Source organism: Hyperolius riggenbachi, chromosome 12 (assembly GCF_040937935.1).
Source record: "Hyperolius riggenbachi isolate aHypRig1 chromosome 12, aHypRig1.pri, whole genome shotgun sequence".
Classification (NCBI taxonomy): domain Eukaryota; kingdom Metazoa; phylum Chordata; class Amphibia; order Anura; family Hyperoliidae; genus Hyperolius; species Hyperolius riggenbachi.
Genome location: NC_090657.1, coordinates 33,278,044 through 33,305,995, shown reverse-complemented (window position 1 = coordinate 33,305,995; position 27,952 = coordinate 33,278,044). Strand labels below are relative to the sequence as shown.

General features: G+C 43.4%; 1 protein-coding gene across 1 annotated transcript; it reads left to right on the top strand.

The window, feature by feature from the left end:
- Positions 1–73: 73 nt before the first annotated feature.
- Positions 74–27,299, top strand: LOC137540772 (keratin, type I cytoskeletal 47 kDa-like). The gene is made up of 8 exons (XM_068261925.1): positions 74–645; positions 13,812–13,894; positions 17,164–17,320; positions 17,606–17,764; positions 18,133–18,258; positions 19,401–19,618; positions 25,937–25,992; positions 26,581–27,299. Exons 1-8 carry the CDS (start codon positions 166–168, stop codon positions 26,679–26,681), a joined length of 1,380 nt encoding a protein of 459 aa, XP_068118026.1. The 5' UTR covers positions 74–165; the 3' UTR covers positions 26,682–27,299.
- Positions 27,300–27,952: the final 653 nt, after the last annotated feature.

Genomic DNA, 27,952 nt, shown 5'->3' with positions numbered 1-27,952 from the left:
AAAAAAATGCTTAGGGAGGAATGTGCACACTGCACACCCGGAGACACACCCACTCTCCCATATATAGATGACACAGGCAGGTACCGAACACTGCCTCCTGCATCCTCTCTCCATCAGCCTCACATTAGGAAACCCTCTTGCTTGTGCATTGGTACTGCCTGCACCATGTCCGTTTTAAGCAGTAGTAGCTACCAGGTCAAATCCTCCAGCAGGTCAGGGAAAAGTAGCAGCAGAGGCAGTGCCTATGGAGGCTTCTCCAGTGCCTCCATGTCTGGAGGGTTTGGGGGAGGATTGTCATCCCAAAGTGCCATCTTGAATCATAACAGCGCTGGTTATGGTGGCAACTTTGGCATTGGTAACGGCGCTGGTTTCGGTGGTAGCTTTGGCTTCGGTAACGGCCTTGGTTTTGGTGGCAGTGCGAGCTATGGCAGTTCCGAAGTTCTTCTGCATGGAGGCGAGAAGCAAACCATGCAAAATCTCAATGACCGCCTGGCCTCCTACCTAGAGAAAGTGCGAGCCCTGGAACTGGCCAACTCTGACCTGGAGAAGAAGATCAAGGAATGGTACGAACAGCACAGCTCCATCAGCATCACAAGCCATGACTACTCCAAGTACTTCCAAATCATCGAAGATCTGAAGACCAAGGTGAGATCATTTAAAGTGTTACTGGACTCATACTTTTGAGACGTAGATCAGTAGCTAAGCTTTTGTGTTTTTCATTTAACTGCAGTGCTAAGATGCAAGGCTGCCACCCTTATTTGTCATGAGTTAGTTCCATTGTAAACAGTAACCTTACTTTGTGTGTTTATCTACGGACGAACTGATAACAATCTGCACAAAAATGAAGAGTGCAGAGAGACGATTTTTCATTTTGCCAACTATTTTTATTGTTTTTACAAAAATGACCTTATACTCACAATTAAATCCATAACTTTAGAAAAAAAGAAATTGAATTACAAAATGCTATTCAGGTGTCAGTTTTTGCACAGGGTGTAATAGCATCAGTGCGCACAGTCCCCTGCATACAAACAATTAGAGTCGCAGCGTTTCGGAGATACAAAGTTGTCTTCGTGTACAAAATATACAATACGATTTTATTAGATATTTTTGTTTGTTAAATGTTACAATATTGTATAAACTGTTATAAGTAGATTAAACACTTTAAAAGAACACAATCATAGAATATAATATATGTGCAAATCATGAGTTGTCTGAAAGTACATTTTTTATCCATTATTATTATTTAGTATTTATATAGCGCTGACATCTTCTGCAGCACTTTACGCAGTATATATGGTTTTGTCACTAACTGTCCCTCAGAGGAGCACACAATCTTATCCCAACCATAGTCATGTGTCCATTGTAGTCTCAAGCTATTTTTCCTTTTTTGGGGGAAAACCAATCTTTAGGGTTTTTTTGAGATGTGAAAGGAAACAGGAGTGCCCGGAGGAAACACAGATAGACACAATGAGGACATACAAACTTCATGCAGATACTGCCCTGCCTGGGATAACACATGACTCAACTTTTGCCAGAAAGAGAACCTGTTTGCAAGAAGGGGACCACCTGTATATAAACATGTCTATCATTTCTTATTGTCTATATCAATCCTATACTTTTACATATCGTTTTAAGAAAACCTGAACATCATCATATCAGATGAAGTAGCGCTGGAGTTTGGATCATAGTGCTTAATGTATTACACAGATAAAGTTCAGTTAAAATTTAAATAGGATGGTGAATGACTTAGGAGTACTCCAAAAATATTAGACTACATAAGCCTTGATGTGTATATTGTCCAATGATGTCATAGCTCTCAGGTATAGGAAAAAAAAAGATACATATTTTATTTGTCAAAAGAGCATACAAATCAATTGAATCGCTAGACTTAATAATAAAGGGTGGTATACAAGTGGATGGCTAATGAACTGTATACACTGTATCAACCTTAGATGTGTCCTATTAAATTCAATTGCAGTAAAACACAGAGCATGCTGAGTATGTTCAATGCCAGGCATTTAACCACTCATTCATGGGCAATCTGTCAATATAAAAAAGAAAAAAAGAACCCTTAACCCCCCCCCCCCTCCCCTCCCCTCCAGTGATGTCTAAACCTTAACCCTACCCTGCTGGACCTACCCCCTAACTACTCCCGTGGCGCCTAATGTTTCCACCCCCCCCCCCCTCCCCTCCCCTCCAGTGATGTCTAAACCTTAACCCTACCCTGCTGGACCTACCCCCTAACTACTCCCGTGGCGCCTAATGTTTCCACCCCCCCCCCCCACCCCGTTAAAAGCCATGATTAGTAGCAATAAAGATACATTTGGGTGCCCAAGCCTACCAATAAAAAAAAAGCAGGTGCAGGGGGCTACCCGCTATGCAAACTGTGCTTCAAACTTGCTATAATAGCTGTAAGGTGCATAGCGGTTAGATCCAATGCCTGCTATTTTATAGGCAGCCTCGGGCGCCTACATTTCTTCTGATTGCCACTATTTGTGGCCTCAGGTACCCATCATTGCTACTGGTCGTCGTAGTCTCGGGTGCCAAAGTTTCCCTACACTGCCGCTAATAGTGGCTTTACCCATTATAATTTCCTGTTTCGGTTAATTCACTATTGTCAGTTGTCCATCTGAGCAAGGCTTACAGGAGCATGCACACGGTAATATATACGGTAGCCATCTTTATTAGCGTTTTAAAAATGCCAGTTGTCCGGCTGTCATGTCCTGCTTTGATTTCAGCCTTATATGCTATACGCCTGGAACAATCATGCAGCCAATGGAGTAACTGATCCTCATGCTCATTCTGCGTTTTTAGCTCATAATGTATTATGGGATCAGTGCAACAGCCAGGCAACTGGCAATTTAATAATAAAGTCCTGCAAGAGATCTCCATGCTGCAACCCAATATTATCCAGAACCAGGGAGTTGACCAGCCACCACCCTTATCCACCTGGGGTAGTGTGTGTGTGTGTGCGTGGGGGGGGGGTGTAATGCACTGTGTTACTTGCAATAAACTGGCCAATCGGCCTGAAATCCAGGTGGAGACCCAGTCATTTCTGTTGTGGATTTTAAAAATAAAGTCAACAATGGCTCCTCCCATTTCAGGTTCCTTTTAAGGTGGACTTGAACTCTTTGCGCAGAACAGAAAGACAACAGAGAAATGCATCCTGTATGTATTTAGAGAGTTTAGCCTGTCTCATCCCCCTCATATTATTATTATTATTATTATTATTTAGTATTTATATATGTAACTAATCAGATGTGTAATTTGATTTCTCAACTGTGTCACCTGGCTGCTTCAGCAGAGCAGCTAATTTGTAAACACAGGATGTTAACCCTATGTCTGCTTCCGTGAAAGCAGGAAGTAGTCACACTGCAGACTTATTGCAGGATTTGTATCAGCTGTAACAAAGAAATGTTTTCATGAAAGGTCATTATGCTGTCTTGTATCTTTAAAGGGGAACTGAAGAGAGAGGTATATGGAGGCTGTCCTGTTTATTTCCTTTTAATCAATACCAGTTGCCTGGCAGCACTGCTGGTCTATTTCTCTGCAGTAGTATCTGATTAAAACCAGAAACAAGCATGCAGCTAGTCTTGTCAGATCAGACTTATAAGTCTGAACCACTGAAACACCTGATCTGCTGCATGCTTGTTCAGGGGCTATGGCTAATAGTATTAGAGGCAGAGGATCAGCAGGGCTGCCAGGCAACTGGTATTGTCTAAAAGGAAATAAACATGACAGCCTCCATATACCTCTCTCTTCAGTTCCCCTTTAAGAGCAGAGAGGAAGTTTCTGAGTTCAGGTCCTCTTTACTTTGGCTTTATACTTTGGCAGATATTAATCATTTTCTGAGTTCTGATGATTCTAGTGTGTCCGCCCTAACACATACAAGAAATATATAAATATACACACTAACCTCCACGTACTGAATAGTAAAGGATGGGTGTTGAGTCAGGTGTATGAGCTGAGGAGGTATCCAGTTACTGAACTTCCATCACCTGTCTGGTGTGAGCTACTCATACCGTCTTAGTGAATTTAACACCTCGTGATTCTCGTCTGTTGATGCAATGTGACATTGACGCCTAGAAGCTATTTTCCATACGGGTCCATAGAACGGAGTATGTACTGTGAATTATTAAAACTGTGTAATATCACTCTTCAATACACAGTGACAGTACTGTATCCAGAGAAGCCAATCCCACCGGGGGTCTCTGGGTCTGAGGGTCCCAACCTTCCTCCATTTGCTAAAGGTAAACAGAGGCAGCATTAGGATAAAAAAAAAGCTAAAATGTTTATAAATAGAGGAGGTGGAGGTGGATTTACCGCCTCCAAGGAGACACAAAATAGTAAGAATGTTGTATCAACAAAATCATTTATTTATACATGCTAAGATTCGGTACAACGCGTCTCGCAGAAATGACCCTGCTTCATCAGACAATAGAGATGGAGTATACAGCAATGCAGGTCTAGGACTAAGCCAAGGGCCTCTTTGGTATGTGTTTGCCATATAGATTCTTCTTCTCTCTCCTTGACATTGAGCAGCTGGCTGGGGCACTGCATCAGTTCTGCTTTCTGGGGTCACTTGATTGGGGGGGGGGCACGGGAGATCAGTTTAGAAGTGGAAGGCTCGGTGGCACGGAGATAGATCAGAGCTGCTGACTTCGCATGTGGTGAGTGCATGTTAATGGCGCCATTACAACAAGAGGGCTGTCTGTCCCCCATGATTGAGGGGGCGGGGCTGTGGGGGACTGCTCTTCCTCCCTCTCTCCACATGCATGCAAAGTAGTGCAAGGAGTCGTGGCATATTTACCTGCTCATACTTACCTGCTTCAGCGTTGCGGGTCTCCTCCATGCTTTACAGCTGCACAAACATGGTTGCCCTTTACTGGCTCCCAATTACATGACCAATGCCAGTCACGTGATAGGGAGCCAGAGAATGGCAGCATAGCCTGAGTGGCTGCCAAGAAGCACAGAGGAAACCTGCAGCTGTGAAAGCAGCTAAATATCTCACGGGAGGCACCGCGTCCCGATTTTACATTCCAGGAGGGTCCATGACAATTTTTTGCTTGTATCTTTGAGGGAAGGATCCAGCAACGTTTAAGTAGTAGCAGAGGAGAAGTTGCACACCATTCCCGAGGTGCTGGACCAATATCACATAGAACAGTCCAGAGAGTCCACACACTCCAGTAAAGACCCCTTTGTCAAGGTAACAAACAATTCTGTGTTTGTTACCTTGACAAAGCGAACTCCTTGGGACCCCGAAACGTTTGTTGGTTATGCGATTGGATCTGTGTCATGATTTTTGAATAAACCAACAACGTTCAAGGTACCCTGGGTGGGATGATCCCTCCGCAATGCCATGTCAAGAGCCATATCAAGCAAATCTCATCCACAAGATACTTGTTGTCCAGAGATGGATTAACCACTCTACGACCGCCGATTGGCAGCCGCAGAGTGTCTCCCCCAGGACTGCCTAACGCCGAAAGGCGTCAAGTCCTGGGGAAAGTGGATAAGCGTGGATGCGCGCGCATCCCCAGGTGAGTGACGGAGCGATGATCGCTGCTGTATACAAAAGAAATGGCCCTTTATTTACTATGTACAAAGCTGTGATCTACTGCAGCTCTGTACTGGGGACAGCCCTGTCACTTGGCTGTCCCCTGGAACGGCTCTGAACGTGATCCCCTCTAATAGGCTGATGTCTGCGAGAGAGGATCGCCCTGATTGGCTTTCGGGGGGAGGGAGGAGAAAAAATTTAAAAACAAAACAAAAAACAAATAAATTAATAATTTAAAAAAAGCCTCCAGCAGTAATCAGAGCCCACCAACAGAAAGCTCTGTTGGTGGGCAGAAAAGGGTGGGAGATTCATGTGTGTGCTAAGTTGTATGGCTCTGCAGCGAGCTGTTAAAGCTGCACAGCACTGAATTGTAAAAAATAGCCTGGTCAGTAGGGGGGTGTAAGCCTGTGGTCCTTAAGTGGTTAAGATGAAATAAAGGACATAGGCAAGGTCATAGCTTTGGCTCCTTCTTATTGTCATTTTAGTAATCCGGGTTGGAGAGGGGTCAGAGAAGGTGGCAGTTGGGCCCCTTGACACCGACTAAGCCCCAAGCACCAGCCTAGGTTGCCTCATGGATGATCCTAATGTCTCATCTCTAGATACACGGCATCCCTTTGTACAGTCATTTGGTGTGTCTTGGTTACGCTGAAGACGAGAGAATGATAATATGACTACTGTTGTAAATTAGTCACAACGCCTTGGAAATTACTAGCAAGCACTTCCACTGTTTACATACATCTGCTGCCTGCAGGCACCCAGCAACGATGAAAGGCTGTCTGTTCTGTCATGTCCAATGTACACTGACGGATAATAACAACATTGTTCCTCACAAAGCAAACAATGCATCTGTTTTTGTGCAACGTACAAAACACAATCAAAGGGCTGATACGAAGCAAAAGCAATATCAACATCACAGAGGCATCAATGTAACATAAAATACAAATGCCGATTAGAGAAAATTGGCATTCATTTAATATCATTATCCGTAATTATGTATAAGAAAAACACGTTTGACAATAAATGTGGCATTAACATGAGACTACATGTAGCTTCTTCCTTCTATATTAATTCCTGCCCAGGCTGGATCGACACATTTTACTCTCCTAGGCCAGATGTCTTCCCGCTCTTCCAAATGTGTGGGAACCGCCCTGTTCTCAGATCAGGCACCCGTGACCCACTTGCAACTGTTCCCCTCTTCCAAGAGCACCAACACCCCCCCCCCCCCCCCCATGTGCTGAAGCCCTCTCTGAAGCCAGTCTCTCTGGCCAGCTGTCTGCCTCACCTGCTTGACTGAGACAACAGAGAAAAATACCTTATCGTTAAACACTATACAATGCCCGGCATGAGCTGCTTGCCGTTAGCAACACGACAGGCAGGGCAGTTTCTAGGCAAAATTACACCTAGGGCGAGGGTGTAAAAATTGCATCCCGTTTCCCCCACCCCTGTGGACTTGCAAACCCTTACTCTTCAGTCACACAAGCCACAGGTCACAAGTAGATCTGCTTACTTACTAGTGACCAGCCACTCATCCAGGAGGAAGCAGGGACCAGGAAAACACACAGGCGAAGAGAGCCCCGAAAGCCGACTCCTCCATGGGCACTGCGTACTGACAGCCTGCAGTACCACTACTGGACATCAGGTGTCATCACGCGGTGGTGACTTGATGATGACTTGACGTCTGACGAAGGCAGCCTAGGAGGAGTCAAGGAAGGTGATCGAGCTGGTAATCTTACATTTGGCTGCACCACATGTCACCAGCTCACTAGCGGTTATGTCCTTCTGCCTGTGCCATACTTCTTCTACGTGCTGGTCTGCGCCCAGGGCGGTCACCCTACCCGTTCTGCCTAAGAAACGGTCCTGATGACAGGTGATGTGGAAAAGGCTTTTGAAAGCCCACTTAAATTTACTCCATGATACACATAGTTTCAATAACAAAAATGATATCTCCAGTAATATTTTATAGCATTAATTTAAGCAGAGTTTTGTACCATAACCACTTTTGGTTTTGAGTGCTACCAGTAAACCTGGGTCAGCTAGCCACAAGTCTACTTGCAGCTAGCTGCATTTATGTGCATCAACTTGCATTCAATTGATCTAGATTAGGGTTTAGTGCATAATTTGCATCTGATTTGCATTCAAGGTGAGTATTTAAGTCTCCAGGGGGCGCTGCACAGCTCTGTTGGGTTCCTTTCAGTTGCAGTCTGATTAGGAGCACTGCTAAATTTTTGCTGTTCTTTAGAAAATGTGTAGACCATTTGTGGCTAGCAGCCCCAGGTTTACACTATATTTTAATTGTTAGTGGTTATCTCTCTTCTATGAGGGCATATGAACATCATGGAAGAGTCTAGTACTGGACAATCTGCGCGCAAACTATTTTTGGAAGCGAATGTCCTCCATTTGCTACATCTGATTTGAATGAAAGTTGTGTAATTTGCTTATGCACTGCACATCTATGCAGCTAGTCAATCTGGTGCAGCCTGTATTTAGAAGTGCTGCCAATTTCTCCCGTTGTACGAAAATGTAAGGCTACCAGTTATTGTCTAACTGGAAATGGCAAGCTTTCAACATGTTGAGGTTCTTCTTTAGAGGTTGATTGGGAACCAAGTCCGAGAGGCTGAGGATACCACATTTGCATTTTTTCTTTGTACCTTGTACAAGTACAGTATGTGCCTCTCAGATTCAGTTCCGTATCAACAAAGAATAAGCCGTCAACGTTTCAGGAATATCTTGCCTTTACTAATTGGTATAATTAGCCAATGTATTGAACTACCTGAAAGGGAACCCGAAGTGAATTCTAGTCATTCATGCAAATTGAGTGGGAATGTAATGGAAATGTACACTGACAGGCTGAAACAGAGCCAATCTAGCTGGCTAATTAACTAATCAGCAACTTCGAGGGTCTCGACTACCTCAATTTCATGTCCATAGAAATTGTCATGGTAAGCCAGAATTGAAATTCATCCTTATCCTCTACCTCCAAATAGTATGTAGTCTTGGAGAAGGATTATAATGCCGTAAGGTGTACAGGTGATTACTGCACCTTCTGACGTGTGCCGTGAAGGATTTATTGGAATGTCATCTTTATAAGTCATTTCCGGTCCTTCTGGCTGATGACAAGCTAATGACTGTCTTTCAGCCACACGCAGTAACATGTTGTGGATAGTGTTGGGCGAACATCTAGATGTTCGGGTTCGGGCCGAACAGGCCGAACATGGCCGCGATGTTCGGGTGTTCGACCCGAACTCCGAACATAATGGAAGTCAATGGGGACCCGAACTTTTGTGCTTTGTAAAGCCTCCTTACATGCTACATATCCCAAATTTACAGGGTATGTGCACCTTGGGAGTGGGTACAAGAGGGAAAATTTTTTTAGCAAAAAGAGCTTATAGTTTTTGAGAAAATCGATTTTAAAGTTTCAAAGGGAAAACTGTCTTTTAAATGCGGGAAATGTCTGTTTTCTTTGCACAGGTAACATGCTTTTTGTCGGCATGCAGTCATAAATGTAATACATATAAGAGGTTCCAGGAAAAGGGACCGGTAACGCTAACCCAGCAGCAGCACACGTGATGGAACAAGAGGAGGGTAGCGCAGGAGGAGAAGGCCACGCTTTGAGACACAACAACCCAGGCCTTGCATGAGGACAAGAAGCGTGCGGATAGCAATTTGCATTTTGTCGCCATGCAGTCATAAATGTAATACAGATGAGAGGTTTAATAAACAGGGACCGGAAACGCTAACCCATCACAGATGTTCATTGTTCATGTTACTTGGTTGGGGTCCGGGAGTGTTGCGTAGTCGTTTCCAATCCAGGATTGATTCATTTTAATTTGAGTCAGACGGTCTGCATTTTCTGTGGAGAGGCGGATACGCCGCCGATCTGTGACGATGCCTCCGGCAGCACTGAAACAGCGTTCCGACATAACGCTGGCTGCCGGGCAAGCCAGCACCTCTATTGCGTACATTGCCAGTTTGTGCCAGGTGTCTAGCTTCGATACCCAATAGTTGAAGGGTGCAGATGGATTGTTCAACACAGCTACGCCATCTGACATGTAGTCCTTGACCATCTTCTCCAGGCGATCGGTGTTGGAGGTGGATCTGCACGCTTGCTGTTCTGTGTGCTGCTGCATGGGTGTCAGAAAACTTTCCCACTCCAAGGACACTGCCGATACCATTCCCTTTTGGGCACTAGCTGCGGCTTGTGTTGTTTGCTGCCCTCCTGGTCGTCCTGGGTTTGCGGAAGTCAGTCTGTCGGCGTACAACTGGCTAGAGGAGGGGGAGGATGTCAATCTCCTCTCTAAAGTCTCCACAAGGGCCTGCTGGTATTCTTCCATTTTGACCTGTCTGGCTCTTTCTTCAAGCAGTTTTGGAACATTGTGTTTGTACCATGGATCCAGAAGGGTATAAACCCAGTAATTGGTGTTGTCCAGAATGCGCACAATGCGTGGGTCGCGTTCAATGCAGTCCTAGGCCGAAGAGGTCATAGCCTAGGGTCACAAAAACCTGTTTATTGGGGCTATTTCAATGGTAGTGATGGTGACGTACATAAATCGCAGCAATGGCCGTTAGCAAAGTCTGAATCTCACGAAATGTCTCATGCAGGTAGAAGACATATTGTTAGACTTGGATTCCAAAGATGGGGTCCCTACATCTCTGCAAACCAGAGTTACAGGGGTCCAAAATTGGTAAAATCCCCCATAGGATTTCATTGGCTCCCTATTTCACTTTCCAAAATCTCACATCTTTTCAAAGGGCAATGGCTCAGCAGTACCAAATTTTCTAGCATTGTAGGGACCCTTAGGAGGAACATGACTGGTGAGTTTCGGGCCCCTAGGCCGAAGAGGTCATAGCCTAGGGTCACAAAAACCTGTTTATTGGGGCTATTTCAATGGTAGTGATGGTGACGTACATAAATCGCAGCAATGGCCCTACAATGCTAGAAAATTTGGTACTGCTGAGCCATTGCCCTTTGAAAAGATGTGAGATTTTGGAAAGTGAAATAGGGAGCCAATGAAATCCTATGGGGGATTTTACCAATTTTGGACCCCTGTAACTCTGGTTTGCAGAGATGTAGGGACCCCATCTTTGGAATCCAAGTCTAACAATATGTCTTCTACCTGCATGAGACATTTCGTGAGATTCAGACTTTGCTAACGGCCATTGCTGCGATTTATGTACGTCACCATCACTACCATTGAAATAGCCCCAATAAACAGGTTTTTGTGACCCTAGGCTATGACCTCTTCGGCCTAGGGGCCCGAAACTCACCAGTCATGTTCCCCCTAAGGGTCCCTACAATGCTAGAAAATGTGGTACTGCTGAGCCATTGCCCTTTGAAAAGATGTGAGATTTTGGAAAGTGAAATAGGGAGCCAATGAAATCCTATGGGGGATTTTACCAATTTTGGACCCCTGTAACTCTGGTTTGCAGAGATGTAGGGACCCCATCTTTGGAATCCAAGTCTAACAATATGTCTTCTACCTGCATGAGACATTTCGTGAGATTCAGACTTTGCTAACGGCCATTGCTGCGATTTATGTACGTCACCATCACTACCATTGAAATAGCCCCAATAAACAGGTTTTTGTGACCCTAGGCTATGACCTCTTCGGCCTAGGGGCCCGAAACTCACCAGTCATGTTCCCCCTAAGGGTCCCTACAATGCTAGAAAATGTGGTACTGCTGAGCCATTGCCCTTTGAAAAGATGTGAGATTTTGGAAAGTGAAATAGGGAGCCAATGAAATCCTATGGGGGATTTTACCAATTTTGGACCCCTGTAACTCTGGTTTGCAGAGATGTAGGGACCCCATCTTTGGAATCCAAGTCTAACAATATGTCTTCTACCTGCATGAGACATTTCGTGAGATTCAGACTTTGCTAACGGCCATTGCTGCGATTTATGTACGTCACCATCACTACCATTGAAATAGCCCCAATAAACAGGTTTTTGTGACCCTAGGCTATGACCTCTTCGGCCTAGGGGCCCGAAACTCACCAGTCATGTTCCCCCTAAGGGTCCCTACAATGCTAGAAAATTTGGTACTGCTGAGCCATTGCCCTTTGAAAAGATGTGAGATTTTGGAAAGTGAAATAGGGAGCCAATGAAATCCTATGGGGGATTTTACCAATTTTGGACCCCTGTAACTCTGGTTTGCAGAGATGTAGGGACCCCATCTTTGGAATCCAAGTCTAACAATATGTCTTCTACCTGCATGAGACATTTCGTGAGATTCAGACTTTGCTAACGGCCATTGCTGCGATTTATGTACGTCACCATCACTACCATTGAAATAGCCCCAATAAACAGGTTTTTGTGACCCTAGGCTATGACCTCTTCGGCCTAGGGGCCCGAAACTCACCAGTCATGTTCCCCCTAAGGGTCCCTACAATGCTAGAAAATTTGGTACTGCTGAGCCATTGCCCTTTGAAAAGATGTGAGATTTTGGAAAGTGAAATAGGGAGCCAATGAAATCCTATGGGGGATTTTACCAATTTTGGACCCCTGTAACTCTGGTTTGCAGAGATGTAGGGACCCCATCTTTGGAATCCAAGTCTAACAATATGTCTTCTACCTGCATGAGACATTTCGTGAGATTCAGACTTTGCTAACGGCCATTGCTGTGATTTATGTACGTCACCATCACTACCATTGAAATAGCCCCAATAAACAGGTTTTTGTGACCCTAGGCTATGACCTCTTCGGCCTAGGACTGCATTGAACGCGACCCACGCATTGTGCGCATTCTGGACAACACCAATTACTGGGTTTATACCCTTCTGGATCCATGGTACAAACACAATGTTCCAAAACTGCTTGAAGAAAGAGCCAGACAGGTCAAAATGGAAGAATACCAGCAGGCCCTTGTGGAGACTTTAGAGAGGAGATTGACATCCTCCCCCTCCTCTAGCCAGTTGTACGCCGACAGACTGACTTCCGCAAACCCAGGACGACCAGGAGGGCAGCAAACAACACAAGCCGCAGCTAGTGCCCAAAAGGGAATGGTATCGGCAGTGTCCTTGGAGTGGGAAAATTTTCTGACACCCATGCAGCAGCACACAGAACAGCAAGCGTGCAGATCCACCTCCAACACCGATCGCCTGGAGAAGATGGTCAAGGACTACATGTCAGATGGCGTAGCTGTGTTGAACAATCCATCTGCACCCTTCAACTATTGGGTATCGAAGCTAGACACCTGGCACAAACTGGCAATGTACGCAATAGAGGTGCTGGCTTGCCCGGCAGCCAGCGTTATGTCGGAACGCTGTTTCAGTGCTGCCGGAGGCATCGTCACAGATCGGCGGCGTATCCGCCTCTCCACAGAAAATGCAGACCGTCTGACTCAAATTAAAATGAATCAATCCTGGATTGGAAACGACTACGCAACACTCCCGGACCCCAACCAAGTAACATGAACAATGAACATCTGTGATGGGTTAGCGTTTCCGGTCCCTGTTTATTGAACCTCTCATCTGTATTACATTTATGACTGCATGGCGACAAAATGCAAATTGCTATCCGCACGCTTCTTGTCCTCATGCAAGGCCTGGGTTGTTGTGTCTCAAAGCGTGGCCTTCTCCTCCTGCGCCACCCTCCTCTTGTTCCATCACGTGTGCTGCTGCTGGGTTAGCGTTACCGGTCCCTTTTCCTGGAACCTCTTATATGTATTACATTTATGACTGCATGCCGACAAAAAGCATGTTACCTGTGCAAAGAAAACAGACATTTCCCGCATTTAAAAGACAGTTTTCCCTTTGAAACTTTAAAATCGATTTTCTCAAAAACTATAAGCTCTTTTTGCTAAAAAAATTTTCCCTCTTGTACCCACTCCCAAGGTGCACATACCCTGTAAATTTGGGGTATGTAGCATGTAAGGAGGCTTTACAAAGCACGAAAGTTCGGGTCCCCATTGACTTCCATTATGTTCGGAGTTCGGCCATGTTCGGCCCGAACCCGAACATCTAGATGTTCGCCCAACACTACACGTGACCCGTTCGGCCAATCACAGCGCTAGCCGAACGTTCGGGTAACGTTCGGCCATGCGCTCTTAGTTCGGCCATATGGCCGAACAGTTTGGCCGAACACCATCAGGTGTTCGGCCGAACCCGAACATCACCCGAACAGGGTGATGTTCTGCAGAACCCGAACAGTGGCGAACACTGTTCGCCCAACACTAGTTGTGGAAGGCAAACCTGTCATGAAATGCTTGAGTTCTATCATGATCAAAAGCCAATGATGTCTTTATGCTTTGTCTTTCACAGATTCTCCATGCAACGAGTGACAACTCTAGAATTGTCCTCCAGATTGACAATGCCCGTCTGGCTGCCGATGACTTCAGAATGAAGTAAGAATTCTTCAAAACTTGTGGAATTATTAAGAAAGAAATTATGCAATTGTCACTTATTAAGTTTCTTAAAGCCGTATTGTCACCATAAAAATCAAATTTCAACAGCAACTGCTATGAGTGTATTAAGTGATAAAGATGCTAATCCTGCATACAAAACTTTTTCTGCTGTTATGATTTGGAGTTATCACATACTTAAGGAGCGCTGGCCCTTTAGTAGTCAGTGCCAAACAGTTGAATGCTGGGGGTTCTTTTTATCAATAATATATTCCTCCTATTCCATTTATTTCCCTGCCTAGCCTATCTGAAACATGATCCTCTGCTCACTTATGTTTACAAGCAAGGTTGAGGTGACTCAGCGATTGGAGGCGAAAAGCAAAAAAGACAGTGCAGTTCCTAGTATACACCTCAGTGGGAGTGTCTGAAGACTGGGGGGAGGGCAGCCAATTGAATACACAATGAGCAAGAGAAGGGAGGGGGGGGGGGGCAAGAGTCAGGGAGGATATGATGTCAGTGTTAGCTTAGCAAGAAGGCCACTGCCTAGAATAGCATTTTCTGCTTTTCCTTTATAAAATTCACAGAAATCATTATGTGGACAGCACAATACATCTGTTATGTAAGTAGAAGTAGTATTTATCTACTTATATATGTGTTTTTTATTTCTAGGTTAGCATGAGTGTCGCTTGTTCTTTAAGAACTATGAGTCCTTCTTACAGAATGACCTGCTAAACCTACAGGTTGCTGCCACCGACTGCAGCTAGCAAGCCGGTGGTGTGGCAGAAAAAGCTGAGGCAGTAGATAAAGTTTGGCGCTTAGATTCTAAGCCATGTTTTGTCGAAAAACCTCTCCATGAAGACCAAAGGGTGTAACAACAGCTACTGGGCCTTGAAATTATTATGGGCCCCTTTACACCCTTGTTGCCCCCCCCCCTCTTCTGCATGTAGTGGCCAGTAATTCTACCGCTTGCTCCCTCCCCCCCACACACCTTGGATAATTGGCTCCTAATCACATGACATGCATCAGGAGCTGGAGGAAGATGACACAATGGCTATCATTCATAAAGCATTTCCGCATGCGTAAATTCTTAAAACAGCTGAATTTACCGAGCACTTAGCACAGTTTTTATTCATAAAGGCTGTTTCCGCATGAAAAGGTGACATTCCCGAGCAGAGCGATAAATTACCACCTTGTGCAATGATTATGTTAACAAATGTCACCATAAATCAATTCATAAAGATTAGAGCAAGCGGTGTCAGCACGGAGATTACCGCTCCCTTTGAAGTAGAGATAACCATGCGGAGAACAGCTAAGCTAATGAGACAGACCTCCCAAGCAGCAGCTGCAGAGAGAGCAGAGGATACAAGGCATTCCGAATACCAAGGCTGTGTTTTTTTAACCCCTTGGGTACCTGTTTTCAGATAAATTTCACATCAGTAAGCCTGGCATGTGTAACATTTTTTTGAAGTTCTTCTAAGCTGCCAATTAAATAGATTGTTTAGAAAGACTAATAGACAGATTCAGCGCAGATTCAGTGCAAACTGAGGCAGTTTTAAAAAAATGCACATGTAAAGGGATGCTGGGGCTGCATCTTCTATAGTAACGCTGTCTCTGTAGGAGAAAATGTAGCAGCTTCTCATGTTTTATAAACATATGGCCAGACTACCGCCTGCCTAGTTCAGGGAAAATACCGAACTTGTATCGCAACTGTAAACATTAAACTACCGAATGTGGTATTTTCCCGCACAGATGTTTTTTTTTACCGCACTGCTTTTATGAATGATAGCCAATTTAGCATAGAAGAAGTAAATATGACACTACTCTCTGCACTACTCTGCAAAGTGGGAGCAAGGAGCTCATGCCCCCAGTGAGGCTTGTATTACACCTGTAATGGGGACTAAATAAGAAAACTGCTCCCAATAACTCTTAGCTACTTTTGACCTGAAGTGATGCATTATGGGGGCTACCTCTAACTTATGTGAAGACACTGGGGTTGATGAAAGGTCTGTAAACTTGCAGACAGTTGCGTTCCTGCAGTCACAGGCATGCACTTGCAGTGACACCTTAACTTTTTACATGAATCCATGCTTTCTTGGAAATGACACTAAAGCTTGTGCTGCGTTTTCATGGTTATGACTACAGTAGTACAATTCATGTTTCCTAGTGATATGCAGTATCTGTCTGTCAGTCTGATAGTCTGATGACCCACCTGAGAATTGGAAACCTTTGATGCCTAATCGCACACATTTCTTTACAAAAAAAAAAAAAACACCTCCAACCAGTAATTGCCTGATCACTTACCGTATGTACTTCACTGTTTTCTACAGTCGACCCCTGAAGCGCCTTAATACATTTAGCCTTTAGCTCTGCTATATATGTTCAGTGTACCTGATTTAAAGAGACGCTGAAGCGAAAAAAAAATTATGATATTATGATTTGTATGTGTAGTACAGCTAAGAAATAAAACATTAAGATCAGATACATCAGTCTAATTGTTTCCAGTACAGGAAGAGTTAAGAAACTCCAGTTGTTATCTCTATACAAAAAAGCCATTAATCTCTACGACTTTCAAAGTGGAGAGGGCTGTTTTTTGACTTTTATTATCTCAACTGTTCTTTAACTATTTTCTTTTTCTCTGGCAGAGGAGAGGTCATTAGTTCACAGACTGCTCTGAAAGAATCATTTTGAATGCTGAGTGTTGTGTAATCTGCACATATTATAGAATGATGCAATGTTAGAAAAAACACTATATACCTGAAAATAAAAACATGAGAATATTTTCTTTGCTGCTAATCTTCTAGTAATTATTCATAGTACACAACCAATTCATTATATCATATATATTTTTTTTCGCTTCAGTGTCTCTTTAAAGCATGTAGGAACATCAGATTTGCTGAACTAAGGTTATAATGTAGCCAAAACCCAGAGAAGGTCCCAGTGATGCGCAGACAATTACAAAGTCCAGCTTCCTGCTGAAGGCCAGGCCATGAGGAAGTCTGGCCTGTTCTCTTGGCCAGGCATTTAGGAGTTCCAGCCCCTGCTCTAGAACAGGCAATAAGGAAGTGTGGCCTCTACTTACGGTCAGGTGATTGGGAAGTCCAGCCCCTGCTAAAGGTCAGGCAGTTTGGAAGTCCAGCCCTTGCTCAAGGTTAGGTTGTAGCTAAAAGCAAGCCACCCAAACAGAAGCAAGCCATATACTATACATTATAAATATATGATATAAATATAAGATAGTTGTTGCTTTATCACTAATATACCTACGTCTGTGTCAGGTATGAAAATGAACTGGCTCTCCGCCAAAGTGTAGAAGGTGACATCAACGGCCTACGACGTGTCTTGGATGAACTCACACTTGCCAGGTCTGACCTTGAGCTACAACTTGAGTCACTGACTGAGGAGCTGGCTTTCCTGAAGAAGAACCATCAGGAGGTAACTTGAAAAAAGTGGGATTGGTCCTACTGGATGCTTTATTGGTTGATTAATATTGTGCTACCTACCTCAAGCACTATGAGAAGTCTTCTCCTTCCCTTCTCCATTGACTTCTCTATGCATTAATGGCCAATGGACAGGTGATAGATAAAACATTTGTGAACAATCACGTTTTCGTCCTGGGTATTTTTTTTTTACAAGAATTATACATGGATACATTTTATAACACACTAAAAAAATTATTTGTTCCATCTGGTAGTAAACATCTTTGTTTCATTGGTACAGGAGATGAATGCCCTCAAGGGTGGAACCGGCCATGTAAGTGTTGAGATGGATGCTGCTCCAGGTGTGGACCTAACCAGATACCTGAATGAGATGAGAACCGAATATGAACTTCTGGCAGAAAAGAACCGCAAAGATGCTGAAGAATGGTACCTCAAGAAGGTTAGTCGTCACATTCCTGGCAGGGGCATAACTACAAATCCTTCATGGGGTCCTTGGCAAAATGTTGATGAGGCCTCTTAATGGTCACAACCCCTCCTTTGCCTCTTCTTGGTGACAAGTGCGACCACCAGAATTTTCATACCCATAACAGGTGAAGCCCCAAAAACAGGGAAGGTAATTTGTTGCCCCCCCTAACCCGTACACACACCTCTGGGTCCCCTTGCAGTTGCAGAAGCTGACCCCCCTTCCCATTTCACCCCCTGACTCCATGCATCTCTTACCTTATTGCTTAGCATTCGTGATGCCTAGAGGCAACCTAAGTGGGCACGTCTGTAAAAAGCCTATTTTTTCTTTTTTTGCCATTTCAGAGCAACGAGTTGAAAAAGGAAATTTCTGTTGGTGTCCATGAAGTCCAAAGTAGCCGCACTGAGGTCTCAGAACTCAAGCGCACATTGCAAAATCTGGAGATTGAACTACAGGCTCAGCTCAGCATGGTAAGTTTAACACTTTTTTTTAATAGTTATTCTTCATATAACTTTAAATTGTTACTGTCCAGGTTTTACTTCATCTTCAATACTTCACTCAAAATGAAAGATGTTCCCTTGGCATCACAGCCGGACTTCTGCCTTATATAGGACCTGCTGCTTAAAGGTTGAGCACTGAAAATAGAGACAGCTGCACATAGAAAAGAGAGGCTGAACATGGAGGTTGCACACAGGAAAGGGGGCATCACATTATGGGAGGAGCTGATTCTACACATGGGGAGGCTGCGGAGAAGAAGGGGCTGCTATAGACTGAATGGGTGGCAGCACAAAGGAGAGGGAGGAAGCACCAGAAATTTTACATTTGGTAGCAAATAGTTTAACTCTGACCCTCCTCTCACCACAGTAGTTGACCTTATCCTTACAAGCTTCATCATATTCCCACAAGACAGGCTAATGTTGTTACAAATGTTCTGTGTAGAGCAGCGGACAAAATAGCTCAATACATCTCCATAGTAGATACTATGGACTTTCTCTAGATATTGAAAACAGCTTTGGAAGTTTATTGGGGTTGTCAAACTATGATGCAAGAAGATTGTCTTGGGCGGAAAACTGTGAGAGTTCCATTTGGAATGATCCCTTTTCCTAGTAGCTTCTTCTAGTTGTAGACCAAACATCAAGGTCAAACACACAGATGGAGTTCAAATGTTTTCCCCACATCTGGGTCGCTACACTCCCAAAACAGGTTTCTATAAATCATGAGGCCCCACAGAAAAACTTTGATGGAGCTCCCCCATGTTCCTTTTCCCTGCTTACCCTTGTCACCCTCACAGCCTGAGGGCCCATCTTGCAAGGGTCGTGTGTGTGGCCATCATGGTCTTCACAACCATAACAAGTGTAGCCACAAAACACCCCATCTGAACGATGGACTCCTTTATCAGAGGGAGTGAAGTAGTGGTTGGGGCCGCCCTACAGCTCTGGACTCCCCTGTAGTTACATTCATGTGCTCAGTCAAGCAGTTATATAGTATCAGTGAATATTCTTAATATAAACGCACATGTACAATAATAAAGCATGTACAGTGGCATTCAAATAACCATATTGAAATTATCTGCATAAAAGTAATATTTATTTTTCATGTTCCTCGACCCTAGAAAGCTTCTCTGGAGCAAACGCTAGGAGAAACAGAAGGTCGGTACTGCCTACAGTTGAGCCAGTTACAAATCCAGATCACCAGCATTGAAGAACAGCTGCAACAACTCAGGTCAGACATGGAGAGACAGAAGGCAGAATATGCAAGGCTTCTGGACATCAAGACCAGATTGGAGATGGAGATCGAGACCTACAGACGTCTGCTGGAGGGTGAAATAGGGTAAGGAGAGATGGGAAGCAGAGGAGTCACTTGTGTTGGTGTCACCCAATGTGGAAACTCTTAGTGTCACCCAATCTTAGCCCATAAACCTCCAACCTCACCAAGTAGAAACATTGCTTGTTATAGGGGGGTGTTAAGATGATCACAATGTGGCCTTGGTGGCTTCTGAACTCTGTTATCAGCTCAATACAGAGCAACCGGAAGAGCAAGAGGGAGAAGTAAATCATGCCTGGTCTGTATTTACATAGCCTTACTCCACTCTCTCTTAGCTTAGAGCTGAGTGTCACCTCCCCTAAGGGTGACACCTTGTGCGGTAGGCACCTACCGCACCCCCCTAGTGACGCCACTGATGGAAAGTGTTCTCAAATAGCCCACATTAACTGTGGTCACTCAAATTAAAGGGAAAATTATGTAAGGGGGTCAAATTAATTTATTGCTAAAAAAAAAAAAAAAAGAACAACTTAAAACTGTTCTTAGGCAACAAAAGCAACTACTTCTGCAACGTAAACAGGTCTTCCTTTAGAGCATTGCTAGGATTGCAGAAGACCAGGATCACAATTTCTTAGTGCTTAACAGACAAGAAATATGCAATGCATGTAGTACTGTACTGCAAACAGTGAATGTGGTCATACAAGGGCACAGCAAAAAAAAAAAAAAAAAATGTTAATTATTTCAAAGTATGTAACCTAATGTCAAATGCTGTTTTCACTTGTTCAATATTACACTCTTATTGTAAGAATACATTGCATTTCACATGTTCCTAGGCCACAAACAAGCATCGCTGCACCTTGTGCCACTGTCTAACTCAACCAAGCATCGGTTTGTTAAAGCAAAAAAAAAAAATATCTGTACCATATGTTTGATATCTTAAAAGACACCTTAAAGAGAACCTGTAACAAAAAAAGGTTCCCCTGGGTAGTACTCACCTCGGGAGGGGGAAGCCTCCGGGTCCCAATGAGGCTTCCCCCACCCCTGTAGCTGCAGGCAGTCCTGCGCTGGCTCCCCCAAAGTGTTCCGGAATCCTCCCTCGACAAGCCTGACAAGCGCTGATTTATTTACCTTTCCTGGCTCCAGCGGGGGCACTGTTGCCGCTCTCAGCGCGGAGATAGGCGGAAATAGCCAATCTCTGTCGGGTCCGCTCTACTGTGCAGGAGACTTGCGCCTGCGCAGTAGAGCGGCCCGACAGCGATCGGCTATTTTCGCCTATCTCCGAGCGGAGAGCCCATACTGCGCCTGCGCTGGAGCCGGGAAGGTAAATATTTACGCTGTTCGGGGAGATTTATCTCCGCCGCCGTGGGACCGAGGAGGACGGGGAAGCCTCAATAGGATCCGGAGGCTTCCCCCACCCAAGATGAGTACCCCCAGGGGAGCTTTTTTTTTTCGTTACAGGTTTTCTTGAAAGACATTCTCCATATCCCTCTCACTTCAGGTGTCCTTTAAAGGGAATCTGAAGTGAAAATAAACTTATAATATAATCATTTAGTATGTGTAGTACAGCTAAGAAATAGAACATTAGCAGTACAGATATGGTTTTCAGTACAGGAAGAGTTAAGAGACTTCAGTTGTTATCCATGCAAAAGAGCTTATCTGAGCTCCAATGGATTTGGCTGCTGCTTTCTGGAGCTTTAACACATTAACCACTTCCGGATTCTCGGAGCGTATATACACGCCCCTGAATCCAGAAGTGTATACCATGGAAACGGCCGCTCGTATGAGCGGCCGTTCCATGTCAGCTCACGGAGGGTGTCTCCGTGAACACCCTGCGAGCCAATCGGCGGCTCGCAGGGTAAATGTAAACACACGGGGAAGATCTTCCCCGGTGTTTACATGTATACGGCGCTGCTGCGCAGCAGCGCCGTAGAGGAGATCGGCGATCCCCGGCCTCTGATTGGCCGGGGATCACCGGCATCTGATAGGCTAAAGCCTATCCCATCAGGCGCAGGACGGAAATCCGCCCTGCGCCGCTCACAGGGGGAGGGAGAGGGAGGGAAGGGGAAGGAGGCCAGGAAGCGCTGCGGAGGGGGGCTTTGAAGAGCCCCCCCCGCAAGCGCAAGCAGCCGGCGGCGATCAGACCCCCCCAGCAGGACATCCCCCTAGTGGGGAAAAAAGGGGGGAAGTCTGATCGCCCTGGCTGCTAGCTGATCTGTGCTGTGGGCTGGAGAGCCCACGCTGCACAGATCAGCATAAAATGTCATGGTGTGGAAGTGGTTAAAGAAACAGTCAGAAAGGAAGAAGACATTGCAAAGTGAGAAGTTAAAAAATAGAAGATAGATCAGTAAATGATTGATACTTTCCATGTAATACATTCATGTTGTTTGATCCACCAGGCACATGCAGGTCATCATCTGTATTGCTGGCAGACATGAAAAAAAAAAACATTGACCTATGACCTTATCTATAAGCACACCCACTAAAATGTGATAGGCTAAAAGTTGAATTTATATACTGTATATATGTACATACAGAGAGAGATACTGCTTTCTTGGCAGCTGGCTGCCGTGATCTTACACAATGCAAGAAGGTTCACAGACAGGAAACTGTTAGGACCATGGTCATGACATCACACTGTGGGAGGGGTTTTATCACAATATCTGCCACACAGACCCCCCTGATGATCTATTTGAGAAAAGATAAAGATTTCCCGTGGCAAAGAGGGTATGAGCTACTGATTGGTAGGTTGAAGTACCCTGGGTTAAAGTTCCTCTAAATCTGTATGGATAGGTGCATAGCTAGGCAAACAGATAGGTAAGCACAGCTACCAAATTTATTTTGAGCTTACTAAGTTCTGTACCTGAACTGCATGCTAATAATTTCTACTGTTCACCATAATTATATTAACCACTTCAGCCGCCCAGACGTGAAGCTCACATCCGGGCGGCTGCTCTGCTGCGCTCCCCCGCTCCTGCGCGCTCCTGCGCTTGATCCCCGTGTCCCCACAGTGTCCCCCGGTAGCCCTGGGATCATTGAAAGGGAACATGCTTCCCGATCACCGATCCCTGTCCCCCGCAGAAAAACCGAAGTGCTCACCCGTGAGGCTTCGGCTCTTTTGCCCGGAAAAATTTCAGCATCCCCCTTGTACGTCCGCTACTTGTACTTCCGCTTAGCGAGAAGTACAAGGAGGGAAAACAAAAATGAAGGTGGCCATCTTGTGGCCAAATAGTAAAACTACAGGTACACATTTTTTACACTACAATTTACACATGTAGCAACATTAAAAATTTGCTGTTTATGTCCCAAACCAAAATATTCCCCAAATAAATTTTTTAATAAAAAAAAAATTACAATTAAAAAAAAAAAGACAAATAGTTACCTAAGGGTCTGAACTTTTTAAATATGCATTTGAAGGGGGTATACTACAACATTTTTTTAAAATTATAAGCTTGTAAATAGTGATGGGCGCAAAACGGAAACAATGCACCTTTATTTCCAAATAAAATATTGGCGCCATACATTGTGATAGGGACAAAATTTAAATGGTATAATAACCGAGGCATATGGGCAAATAAAATACATAGGTTTTAATTATGGTGGCGTGGATTCTTTTAAAGCTGTAATGGCCAAAATCTGAGAAATAATGAATTGTTTCCATTTTTTTCTTATTAATCCTGTTAAAATGCATTTACAGTAAAGTTGCTCTTAGCAAAATGTACCACTCACAGACAGCCCTATTAGTGGCGGAAAAAACAAGATATAGATCGATAAATTGTGATAAGTAGTGATAAAGTTATTAGCGAATGAATGGGAGGTGAAGAATGCTCCGATGCATAAGGTGAAAAATCCCCACGGGCTGAAATGGTTAAAGGGGAACTGAAGTAAGAGGTATACAGAGGCTGCCATATTTATTTCCTTTTAATCAATACCAGTTGCCTGGCAGCCCTGCTGGTCTATTTCTCTGCAATAGTATCTGAATAACACCAGAAACAAGTATGCAGCTAGTCTTGTCAGATCTAACTTTAAAGTCTGAAACACCTGATCTGCTGCATGCTTGTTCAGGGGCTATGGCTAATAGTATTAGCAGAGGATCAGCAGGGCTGCCAGGAAACTGGCATTGCTAAAAAGGAAATAAACATGGCAGCTTCCATATACCTCTCTCTTCAGTTCCCCTTTAAGAATTTTCTCATCAGTCTGAGACACTCTAAGAGGGATGAGGATTCCTGGTCAATGCCTAAAAAAATCTAAAACTGCTGATGACGGGGGTTAGCTACTCTCAGCTTAAAGAGAACCTGTACTGAGTAAAAATATTTAAAATAAACACATGAGGTAACTTCAAATAAAAATTACAGAGTTACCTCACCGTCAGTTCCTCTCAGAAGCTCACCATTTTCTTCTGACAATAATCCCTTCCAGTTCTGACAATATTTTGTCAGATCTGAAATATATCAGTTGCTGTCAGTAAAATATCAGTTGCTGTCAGTTATAGCTGAGAGGAAAACGGATGTACCAGGCAATGTCCATGTTTCCCTATGGCTCAAGTGGGCGATGTTACAGTTTAACTGTGTGCTGACCAGAAAGCTGTTATGGGTAATGGCTATTTTCAAAATGGAGGACGGAAAATTCCCTTGATCATAGTGAACAAATAGGACGCAGGACAGGAGAAAGACACTGAGGAGTAGACTACATGGAAGGTAAGTATGACTTGTGTATGCCTATTTTGAATTTTATTTTCAGTACAGGTTTTCTTTAAGCTATTTAAATCGATTTTAATTAAAGTGATATGAAACTCAGCATGTCCTCTTTGTTCTAAAAGATAACAACACAAAATCTAGTACCACAAAAAAGTGTAGCAGAACAGCATTCAAACAGTTAAACACAGCACTTCCGTTCTTCGGTGGAAAGCTCCATAAGTTTCTGGCCACGTCAAAAGAGGTGGCAACATAATATTTTATTAACATTCCTCTCTCTGTTGCTACAGTTAGTATATAGCCAGCAGCCAGCTGAAACTGAGCTGCACTGAGCTGAGAAGTAGAGCGAGGTGAGAAACGATCACTAGATAGATTTTAACCACTTTACCCCCGCGCGTACGTATTTCTCCGCCCCTTTTCCATCCTTTAAAAACCAGGGACGGAGAAACACGTACTTTCCGCGTTCCCGACGCTGCCCGCGCTCCCGCTCGTAAACACGCCGCCCGCCGCTAGTAAACACGCCGCCGCCCGCTCGCCCAGAGATCAATGAACGGGAAAATCCATTCCCGTTCGTTGATCTAAGCCCCGCAATGATCAGCTGCTCTCCTATGGGCAGCGCGATCATTGTGAGAAAAAACTCACGTGTCCAGCCTCCTTATTCTTCCTCCAAGCTTCCGGAAGGAAGCTTGGAGGTCGCATTAAAACAAAAAGTTACTGTGGCCATCTTGTGGCCAAATAGTAAACTACACCCTACACATTTTTCACATACAAATAAATGACTTTTACACATAAAATTAACTCATTACCTCCCACACTCCCCATTTTTTTTTTTTGTAATTAAAAAAAAATTAAAAAATTTACAATTAAAAAAAATACATAAATAGTTACCTTAGGGACTGAACTTTTTAAATATTTATGTCAAGAGGGTATAACACTGTTACTTTATAAACTATGGGCTTGTAATTAGGGATGGACGCAAAACTGAAAAAAATGCACCTTTATTTCCAAATAAAATATTGGCGCCAAACATTGTGATAGGGACATAATTTAAATGGTTTTATAACCGGGACAAAAGGGCAAATACGTTTCATGGGTTTTAATTAAAGTAGCATGCATTATTTAAAAACTATAATGGCCGAAAACTGAAAAATAATTATTTTTTTCCCCACATTTTTCCTATTTTCCCATTAAAACACATTTAGAAAAAAATATTTCTCGGCATAATGTCCCACCTAAAGAAAGCCTAATTGGTGGCGAAAAAAACAAGATATAGTTCATTTCATTGCGATAAGTAATAATAAAGTTATAGACGAATGAATGGAAGGAGCGCTGAAAGGTGAAAATTGCTCTGGTGCTCAGGGGGTAAAACCCCTCAGTGGTGAAGTGGTTAATATATAAATGCAGCAGCTATGAATAAAATCCAATGGACGCTTTCAAAATTGTTGAACTGTATTTTGGGAACTTGTAATTTGTAAACAGACAATATTACTTGTGCACAAACGCAAATATGACAACTGTGTGGGTAATGAAAAGTAACACATTTTTGTTGAATGTTATGTCAGAGTTTTATCCCACTTTAAGGAGAATAATCCTTTCTGGTCAGTATACACAATGATACACAACACACGTGGTTAAAAAAAGCTGATATGTGAGTTTATCTGTGCAAGTTATATTAAATATTTTTTTATATTACCAGGACTATCACTGTGCAAACAACCAAATCCGAGACATCATCAGTCGACTCCAAAAAAGGTAAACTACTTTTTGAGTTGTGTTGGGTCAGCCAAGAACAAAGGATCCAGGCTCTGTTACAACAAAAAGGATGCAGTGTGACTGGTCCCTATGGCAACTGACAGTCCTATAACTTTATGTACACTTGTACACTAACTGTTAGCATCATTATACTTTAGCACACACAGAAAGGGCTAGAAAATTCTAATTGAATATCCTGGACGTGGATTAGGGTTAGGCACCACCATGGGGTGGTTAAGGTTAGGTGCCACCAGGGGAGTGGTTCGTTTTAGGTACCACCAGTGGAGGGTTCTGTGTGAAGGTAAGGGTGGGCTAAGCTGTATTGTTGAATTACGTAACGATTTTTAACGTTAATATATTTTTGTTATTATTTCCTGTATGTTTTAACGTTTATTTATTGTTAACCAAGTTTGACAACGATGTTTATCGTCATCAGATTTCGTTATCCACCGGCGCCATTTCATTATCCAGCCGGGCCCGTTTTTTCACGGTGTCCTTTTTTAATGCAAGCGACATGTGTATTGCAAATAACTGTTAGAAACAGACGTTGACCGTTCCTTCACAGTTCTATCTCTTTACGTATTTTAGATCCCACCAAGACCAGAAAGGTGAAGACCATCATTGAAGATTACGTGGATGGCAAAAAAGTCTCCAGCGAGACAAATGAATTTGAAGAGAAGATGAATTGAAGTATGCAGCAGTGATAACACAAGAACATCGGGCTGTAACTTACATAAAATAGATATTGTGCGTGCAGGGGTTAACAACATTGGCCTCAATTCACTAAGATCATGCTGGAGATAATAAAGGCAAAAGTAAACTTGCCACCACGTAGTGAGAGAGTTATCTTATCTCTCCATTCCTTAAGTTACCTCCTCTGTAGTTAAGTTACCTCCTCTGTAGTTAAGTTACCTCCTCTGTAGTTAAGTTACCTCCTCTGTAGTTATTTTCACGCTCAGTTAATTAACAGCCTGTCTTTAACTTTAGAATTCTAGAGTTATTTTAAGGATTGAAGAGTTAACTTAAAGACAGAAGAGTTAACTTTAGGTTTGCCTGAGGTAAAATGTTTCCTGAATACTACATGCCTTATCACCATGGTGATAACTCTAGAAACGTTATTAAAGACAGGGGATAAGCTTAGGGAATTGAGGTCATTAAATGGATGGAATGTACAGTGCAAATATGTAAGAAAAGCCAGCTGTAACTAAGCATACAACTATATGACTTATAATATAATCATAAATATTGTGCAATGTTATATTAAAGCGGAATATAACCCAGCATTTTAACTTTGCTCTAAAACATTATTTACAGCATATTATATGCAACCAGCATTTTTTTTTACTAGACCAGCATTGGAAGGGTTACACACAGAGCTTTAAAGTTCCATGGAGAGAAATGCCGACGCATCGGAAGTTTAGATAGATACATTTAAGTAAACACAATGTAACAAGTGAGGAATGTGACTCACTCTCTCTCAGTGTCAGGAAGCTCCTGCACAGTCAGAGAGTGAGTCAAATTCACCACTTGCTACATTGTGTTTACTTAAATTTATCTATCTAAATTTCCGATGCATCTGCATTTCTCTCCACGGAACTTTAAAGCTCTGTGTGTAACCCTTCCAATGCTGGTCTAGTAAAAAAAATGCTGGTTGCATATAATATGCTGTAAATAATGTTTTAGAGCAAAGTTAAAATGCTGGGTTATATTCCGCTTTAAGCTGTATACACATAACGACTGTGCTTTCTACTTAATCCTGCCATATATTATGTGATAATCAGAAATAAGCTGCAAGAAGGGAAATATACATCCTTAGGGGGGTTTGAGGAAATGTGGGTTGGCCTGTCACCTGTACCTGTGTTCATCTCTCTCAATAAAGCATTGCTTCGCCTTAGCTCCTTTGTATCCAGTGTGTTTATTATTATTACTATGTGTTAAAGCTGTATTGTCAGCCATAAAA